At 33.2% G+C, this 9418-nt stretch overlaps 1 protein-coding gene across 1 annotated transcript in view; it reads left to right on the top strand.

Moving 5' to 3' along the window:
• Positions 1-5291: 5291 nt before the first annotated feature.
• TMPRSS15 (transmembrane protease, serine 15) overlaps positions 5292-9418 on the top strand; it is a 159154-nt gene continuing 155027 nt past the window's right edge. The window contains exon 1 of the mRNA XM_011984889.1: positions 5292-5586. Within this exon, the coding sequence (XP_011840279.1) occupies positions 5442-5586 (145 nt within the window). The 5' untranslated portion in view covers positions 5292-5441. The remainder of the gene's footprint in view (positions 5587-9418) is intronic.

Genomic DNA, 9418 nt, shown 5'->3' with positions numbered 1-9418 from the left:
AAACAAACAAAAAAAACCTGACTGATGATGACACATCCTCAATTAAAATTGAATTGATTTTTACAACTATTACTCTGTTATTTTATAACTATAAAAGAGGACTAGTTCAATATTCAGTGCCAGAGAATAGCACCAACTTTTTATATCCAGACAAATTTTTCAAGAGTCAAAAAAATAAACAACAATATCCAGTAAGCAAATCTCTTAGATTATAGTACTTAAGAATCCTCAATGATAAAGACATTTAACAATATTAAAAGTCCACCTTCTCCTTTGTGCCTAGTTAAGATGTTTATTAAATAGTCCTCAGACTGTGTATCAATAAAGATGACCACCCTTTTAAAAACGTAAAACATAAAGAATTTGCCAATTAGATCTCAGAATAACGTGTTAAAATTACATAGAAAGTCAAAGAAATAATTACCAGTCTTAGAGAAAAGCAAATGTGTATTTCTTAAGCTCATATCAACTTGGAACCATCAATCCTGGGAGGGTTCTTGACTACTGCACTGGTATTTTTGGAGAAAAAAAAAAATAGTCTCTGAAAGGTCCAGAAGTATTTTTGATGAAGAATACATATTTTCTTATTTTATATTAGTTTTTAAAAATGTAACTTATTAGAGATATTTATCTGCTTACAACCCAGCCACACACAATTATTTAAAGGTGAAAGTTGTTTGAGTTTTCTCATCTTGTGTTGAACAGTGAATGAAATTTCACAGAAATGTTCACGGCTTTAATCTTTAGGAACTCTGCAATTACTACTGCTACTTCATACAGTCAGAGTATAAAACCACATATTCATTGAACAAATTAACACTATAGGGTATGCACATGGTCTGTTTGCTTCTATAACATTGTCAAGAGCTTATAAGACTCTTAATTTTCTTAGCTGTTCTATTCTTACCCTTTTATTCGATCTAGGCAAAAATAATTATAATCCACCTTAAGGTCTCTTTCTACTTCATTATTCACCTAACCAGAATACATCATTCCCATTACCAAAATGGTACGCAACAATTTACTCACTGAAATTTTCATTAAGAGTTAGTGATCTTACCTATCTAGAGCTGTATATTCTGTTTATTTGCCATCCCAAATATGTATTCATTTGTTTCCACTTCACATAAAGCGTTTTGTCTTATATGGTTAAATGTCTCAAGTATATGTTTAAAATAATTATTTTATTCCCCTATGGGCATTCAATGACTTGACTAATGGGAACATTTTTGTAACTTCTACACTTTTCACAATAGAAAGTTCCTTCAAGACCAGCCTGGACAACAGAGTGAGACTTCATCTCTACAGAAAAAAAAAAAAAGGGTGGGGGAAGAAAAAATTATCAGGAATAAAAGATTGGTAAGATTATTTGAAGAGAAACCTCATCATATCCCACAGGGGGAAGAAAAAATTATCTGGGCATGATGGCACACACCTTTAGCCCCATATACTCAGGAGGCTGAGGTGGGAGGATTGCTTGAGCCCAGGAAGCAGAGTCGGCAAGTAAACCAAGATCATGTCACTGCACTCCACCCTGGGTGACAAAATGAGACTTTGTCTCAAAAAAAAAAAAAAAAAAAAAAAGAAGAAGAAGAAAAGAAAAAGAAAGTTTAGTGCATAAGGTTTCTTTCAATTTTATTAAATATTTGGTAAGATGAAAATTATTAATAATATCACAGGGACTTCAATCTTATGTCTCCCCTTTAACTTTTGATCTATTTTTTTAAAAATGCAGAATATTTACTCACATGTCCTAATCCTCTAACTGTGTCAAAGTTTATGTGGTTCATTAACGTATTTCAAATATTTTAACAGAAGTAATGCAATACAAATACACTTTGTCATTCTATTTCTGTTAACCAACCCTTTTTGTGCTCAGAAGTAACCACCATACTGGATTTTCTGTTTATCATTTCCAGGTACACTTTTATCCACAGAATTTCATCACTAAACAAATGATTTTTCTTTTCTACTTGAAGCTATGCAACATCACATATATCCCTCTAAACTTGTTTCTTTGCATATAATTTTGTTTTATTATTTCCAGTTTAGTACATACAACTTTAGTTCACGCACTTTAAACTTGTGTATAACATGTTATTCTATAAAAATACTACACGACACTTTTTCATTTTCCTAATGATGAACATTTAAGTTTTCCCTATATTTTATAGGGCTTAAAATTGTATTATAATTGTATTATAATGAATATTGTCTACTTGTTCCAGATTTAACTGGAAAGGGGATTTGGGGGTCTAATTGTATGTGTGCATTTAGTTTTTCTAGATGTTAACCAAATTGCTATTCAACATAATTATTTGAGTCTTCACTCAGACAAGCAATGAATGACGCTACTAAGTATTGCTAAGGCTTTTAGTTTTTGCTAATATGTCTAAGGTCAGTAATATTTTGTTTTTTATTTTAATTAGAATTTCTTAACTACTAACATTGATCACCTGTAGACATTTGTGTGCTCCTGTTTTCTTTCTTTTTTGTTTGGTTTTTCACTTTTTGTCAATGGCCTGTTACCTGTCTTTTGTCCATTAGTCAATAGAAATTCTCTTTAATTTCTGAAGCGGGTTTTTTATTTGTAAGCCATAGCAGCTATTGTAAGGATTCTACACTCACAGGCTCTCTCATTCATCTCTGCACACTGAAGTCAGCTTCCCTGGACGTCCTACTCACACAGAGTAACTCGAAGTGCCAGACTTGAAGTCCCAGAAGCTAACCTCTACCAATGAGCATGGCTTTCTGGCAAATAAATATTCCACTCTATTTCCGCCTAAGTGGGATAGCATTGACTCTTGTTCCCACTGTCTCACACAGGTCCCAAGCAGAATTATGTTCCAGATGCCTACGGTGGTAACTGGCTTGATCACACCCAGTCTTCACTGGCTTTATCACCCTCCATCTTTTCACTTCCCAGCCCTTCTCATGGAGCTTTCCTGGACTGCCTTCAAAATAAATGTAAGTACCTCATACCCAAATTTTTGCCTCAGTTCAATTCTGTTGTAGCTGAACTAAAACATATGCAGTTTGAAAAACAATTTTAAAGAAAAAAACACAAGTCTGTGGCTTAGAGTTTTACTTTTTAGATACAGTTTGTTGTTAAGAAAAGTCAATGTTATTATTGACTAAATTTATCAATGTTCTTCGTGATTTTTCCTTTTATTTTTGAATCCTTTTCTAAAAATTCCTTCAATACTTTATCATTAGAAAGATATTCTTCTATATTTTCTTCTAAAATTTTTCCATGCTTTCTAGATACGCTTAATCCACCTGGAATTTATGTTTCGTCACGGTGTGAGATGAAGATCTAAAGTTCTTCATGTGGAGATGGAGAAGAAATCAATGCAGCACTATGTATTGAAGAGCCACTCTTTTCTAACCTATTATTAATGCCCTATGTTTTTGATATATGAAGTTTCCATATGCAAATCATACTTATGGGCACTTAATTCCACTGAGACAGTTTTCTGTGCTGGGACTGATACAACTCTTTTTATATTACAGCTTTGTAACGAGTTTTGTTACCTGACAGGGCAAGTCCTGTTTTATTTTAATAACTTTTCAAAACATTTCAAGACATATGATTTGATTTTTCACATTCTTCTGTTCGTTTAATTTCACTCTGTCCTTCATAAAGTATTGCTTTCTTTTAAAAAGCTATTCTTTCACTCATTTACTTGATACTAAATATAATTATTTAAAACATTATTTGAGGAGAGTTTATGATCCAAAAGTGAAAGTTTTCTTTCTGAAACTAAATGCATTATTTTGGGCTTTCAAACTGATATTTTACCCATTAATCCATGCTATGCTTGAAGCAGACATGTGAACTCACTATCTTCTGCTTTCCTTCTATAACAGCAAAAGAAATGTAACTTAAAGCTCTATATGATGTTCTAAAAAGGGTTTGCTTCTGCATTAGCCAAACAAAGAAAACACTAATTGTGCTTTCACTTTGACTTTCCAAATTTAAAAGGCACTTTTTATAGGCTCCAATTTTGTCAGAGGGTCTGGCGTATTATAATTGTCCCCTAGAATATGGATAAAAGAAACTTCTCCCAATTCCATAAATGGTGTCTCTGATTTCATGTATATTTCAGAGCATTTAACAACAAGTAGTAAATCACTTAGCTAAAAAATAAATATTTTCAATGACATACATTTGTTTACTCATAATTCTATTTTTTATCAGCAAAAATTCTTGAATCTGAGTGCAGCATGCAATTCTCCTCTTTCACAGGTAAAGAAGAAAAGCAGCTACTGCTCATCTAAGCCCATTATAATATGCCACAATTTCATTGTGTTAGGGTTTTCCAATCTAAAACTTTCTTACCTCCTGCCAGTTTTATTTACCAGAATAAAAGGCACATTGGTTTGCTTCAGAATAGATTTGGTTTTATTTGGTTTTAATTTTTGTGTTTTAAAATTCCTGAACTCATCATTATTCATGGTGTGAATAATCACAATGCTACACTGTAATTTAATTATCAGAAAACAACTTTAATTTTGCCATAAAGCATACGTCTACAACTATACCTATGATTATCTTAACCTGTTCTCTTCTTCTAATTGGCATATTTAAAGAGATAAAGTCCAGGGCAAATGAGCAATATCTTCCCCACCCAGGCTATTTTCTTAGAATAGAAACATATATTTTATTCCTCTTATGACAGTTACTCCCATTCATTAATAACTGCACAAGGCCATAAAGAGTAGCCATATAATGCCTTGTTGAAGTGTACTTGCCCTTAGGCAATACTGCCTTACATTGCATAACTTCACATGGGTGACATAACAAAGTTTGCAACACTTTTGATTGTTTCCGTAAGGAATATATGTATACATATATGTACACAGAGGGAGGATATATATGTTAGGCTTTATATATATCTGTACCTTTATATATATCTTTTTATATATATTAGGCTTTATATATATTAGACGGTCTATATCAACATATAAGAGAAATGTCTTAAGAATGATCTGAGTCAGAGGGTAGAAGGTTGATCTGTTAGGAACTCTCTCTATGAATATCAAATTCATGTGCCTAATGACTAATTTGTCTGTCATGAATTTCACATTTTTCTTAATAGTCTCGAAATGATAAAGTGTCTTTTTTTGTTTACAACATGAATTTAATTTGATTCACCTTGGCAAATGGCCTGTTCAGGTAGTTAACATTTACAGCTCTAGGCATCTTTACCCATTTATATCTACTTAAAGATTAACCACCCTTTTAATGATACTTAATGTATGGAGACATAATTTTGTCAAAGAGACATACATAGCTCACTTACACTGACTGGTATGCATGTAGACAGGTAGTTGTTGCTTTACACATCTTTAAAAATTTGAGAGATTTTACTCTTCATTTGATACAGTTATTTATATTCTCTTTCAGTTCTTAAATTAGCAAGCCTTCAAAACCAAAAATGGGTTCGAAAAGAAGCGTGTCTTCTAGGCACCATTCTCTCAGCTCCTATGAAATCATGTTTGCAACTCTCTTTGCCATATTGGTAGTGCTCTGTGCTGGATTAATTGCAGTGTCCTGGCTGACAATCAAGGAATCCCAACGAGGTAAGTCACATGGAGCTGGCTCGTGAAGGTGCTCTCAGCTGAATGTACACACTTTAATTTCAGTTATTCTGTAAGTCTCTTTTATTCATTGCTAACTAAATGCATTATTTTGGGCTTTCAATCTAATATTTCAAAGTAATCTTCATGACAACATTTTTTTGTTGCATTCACATACTTCTCTGTAGTTCCCTTCAGAGAATATTAGGAAAATTAACTGGTATGTAATTTGAAACTTAACCCAGAATTTAAGCATGAGACTAAGTAGTTTTTAAAATAAATAATATTAAATGATTTTCTTGGCTTCTACATATAATCAAGTAGATTTCATGGCCCCTGATTTTGTTTTGATATAATTTAAATCACAAACATATTAATCTGTTGTTGAATATATAAGTAGATAAACATGCAAACTTAACAAAAATATTTATTTCTATCTTCATTCACTTCTCAGTCTAACCATTTTAATTCTACTAATATAAAAGAAGTTGGATATAAATGTAGACTTAAAAAGGTCACAAACTGTCTGAGTAGCAACTTTGATAAACAGAAAAAATATAAGAAATGATAACTCTTATTTAGAGCTAACTTTGTACCAACAGCTTTTAAAAGACCTTCAAATGTATTGTGTAGCTACAACATACGAATGGTTATTGGTATGCTTGTTTTACAGATGAGGAATCTGAGACAGAGACTAGAGGTAACTTGCTTAAGTTCACATCATTAGTGGGTAGCAGAAGTAAGATTCCAAACTAGACAATCCAGCTCTAGAATTTGTAGTCCATCTTACCACTTACTCATTTATAGGGTAAATTTTTAAAAAATTGGATGCATAGCAATAATCTACGTATTAGCAGTTTATTTGTTCTTAGACAATTTTTTACATTTTTAAAATGATAAACTATATACATACATATGGGCATATAAATTCTCTCTCTCTCTTTTTTTTTTTTTTTTTTTTTGAGATGGAGTCTCACTTTGTCACCAGGCTGGAGTGCAGTGGTTCACTGCAACCTCCGCCTCCCAGGTTCAAGTGATTCTCCTGCCTCAGCCTTGCTAGTAGCTGGGACTACAAGTGCATGCCATCACACCCAGTTAATTTTTGTATTTTTAGTAGAGGTGGGGTTTCACCTTGTTGGCCAGGATGGTCTCGGTCTCTCGACTTTGGATCTGCCCACCTCGGCCTCCCAAAGTGCTGGGATTATAGACGTGAGCCACCGTATCTTTCACATGTGAGTGATTTTAGTTTTACCTATTAAATTCACAATTGTTGGGTTAGCTATTTTATTCTAGTAAACAAATAAGTTTAAATTAGAATGTAATGCACATGCCATAGTTTTATTAAATAATTTTAGTATAATTCCTGGTCTATTTAAAAACTATAGACATACACAAGGGCTATATTTTAAAGAAAAAAAAAGTGTGGATATTTTACAAAATTATGCAAAGTACTACCAGATAATACATATTGATTAAACTTTTAGAAAAATGGCTGTTTGGGTCTTATTTAATTGCTGTGAATAACTTGAAGGATCTATAAGCATTTGAAAGTCCATTGGAATCCCTGATGTTCAATAAACATATGAAGGTTAGTTATTTTACAAGGGAAGTAGAAAATAAATACGTATAGGTGATAATACAATTTAACAGTGAACAACTAAATATAAAAAGGGCAAGTTAATGCTTTACCAACACACCAGAGATCATAACGCATACTACTATTTTTTCCTTTTTAAACTATTATTTTAGATTCAGGGGGCACATGTGCAGATTTGTTACCTGGGTATATTGCATGTGTTGAGGTTTGGGGAATGAACAATGCCATCACCCAGGTACTGAGCATAGTACCCAGAAGTTAGTTTGTCAACCCTTTCCCCTTTCCCACTCTCCACTTCTGGTAGTCCCCAGTGTCTATTGTTGCCATCTTTATGTCCATGAGTTCCTGCTGTTTAGCTCCCACTTATGCTTGAGAACAGGTGGTATTTGCTTTTTCTGTTCCTGCATTAATTTGCTTAGGATAATGGCCTCTAGCTGTATCCATGTTGCTGTAAAGGACATGAGTTCATTCTTTTTTATGGCTGCATCTTATTCCACAATGTATATGTACCACATTTTCTTTATCCAATACACCGTTGATGGGCACCTAGGTTGAGTCCATGACTTCGCTATTGTAAACAGTGCTGTGATGAACATGTGAGTGCATGTGTCTCTTGGGTAGAATGACTTATTTTCTTTCGGATATATACCCAGTAATGGGATTGCTGGGTCAAATGGTATTTCTGTTTTAAGTTGTTTGAGAAATAGCCAAACTGCTTTGCACAGTGACTGAACTACTTTACATTTCTATCAAGAGTGTGTAAGTGTTCCTGTTTCTCTGAAAGCCTTGCCAACATCTGTTGTTTTTTAACTCTTTGGTAATAGCCATTGTGACCAGTATGACATGGTATCTCATTGTGGTTTTGATTTACACTTCTCTGGTGATTAGTGCTGATGAGTATTTTAAAAAATATCTGTTGACCACTCATATGTCTTTTCTGAGAAGTGTTTGTTCATGTTTTTTGCCCACTTTTTAATGGGTTTGTTTTTTGTTTGTTCAATTATTTAAGTTCCTTATAGATTCTGGATATTAGACCTTTTTCAGATGCATAGTTTGCAAGTATTTCCTCCCATTCCATAGGTTGTATATTTACTTTCTTGATAGTTTACTTTGCTGTGCAGAAGATCTTTAGTTTAATTAGGTCCCACTTGCCAATTTTTGGTTTCGTTGCAACTGCTTTTGAGGATTTAGTCCTAAACTCTCTGCCAAGGATAATTTCCAGAATTATGTTTTACTTTTTTTTCCTCTAGGATTGTTAGAGTTTGAGGTCTTCATTTAAATCTTTAATTTATCTGGAGTTAATTTTTGTATATGGTGAAAGGTAGGGGTCCAGTTTGATTCTTCTGCATATAGCCAGCCAGATATACCAGCACTGTTTATTAACTATTTCCTCATTGTTTATTTTTTGTCAACTTTGTCAAAGATTAGATGGCTGTAGGTGTGTAGCTTCACTTTACTGTGGGTTCTCTATTCTGCTCTATTGGACTATGTGTCTGTATTTGTACCACTACCATGCTGTTTTAGTTACTATAGCCTTATTGTATAGCATGAAGTTGTGTAATGTGATGTGGACTATGTGTCTGTATTTGTACCACTGCCATGCTGTTTTAGTTACTATAGCCTTATCGTATAGCATGAAGTTGTGTAATGTGATGCCTCTGACTTTGTGTTTTTTGCCTAGGATTGCTTTGACTATTCTGGCTCTTTCATAGTTCCATATGAATTTTAGAATCATTTGTTATGATTCTATGAAAAATGAGTTTGATAGTTTAATAGGAATAGCATTGAATCTGTAGGTTGCTTTGGGCAGTATGGCCATTTTAACAACATTGATTCTTCCAGTCCATTGGCATGGAAGTATTTCCATTTGTTTGTGTTATCTGATTTTTATAGCAGTGTTTCGTAGTTCTCCTTGCAGGTCTCTTTTACACCCTTGGTGAGAGATATTCGTAAGTATTTTATCTTTTGTATGACTATTGAAAATGGGATTAAATTCTTGATTTGGTTCTCAGCTTGAATGTAATTGGTGTTTAGAAATACAACTGACATTGTACATTTATTCTGTATCCTGACACTTTGCTGAAGTCATTTATCAGTTTCAGGAGCCTTTTTGCAGATGTCTTTAGGGCTTTCAAAGCACATACTACTTTTAACATTTTTTATACTTTTTTTGACATCACTTTAGACTTTTAAAAGTTGAAAAAATTGCACAGAATTTTCATATAACCCAGCTGCCTT

Source organism: Mandrillus leucophaeus, unplaced genomic scaffold, assembly GCF_000951045.1.
Source record: "Mandrillus leucophaeus isolate KB7577 unplaced genomic scaffold, Mleu.le_1.0 Scaffold275, whole genome shotgun sequence".
Lineage (NCBI taxonomy): Eukaryota > Metazoa > Chordata > Mammalia > Primates > Cercopithecidae > Mandrillus > Mandrillus leucophaeus.
This window is presented reverse-complemented; position numbering and strand designations above follow the sequence as displayed.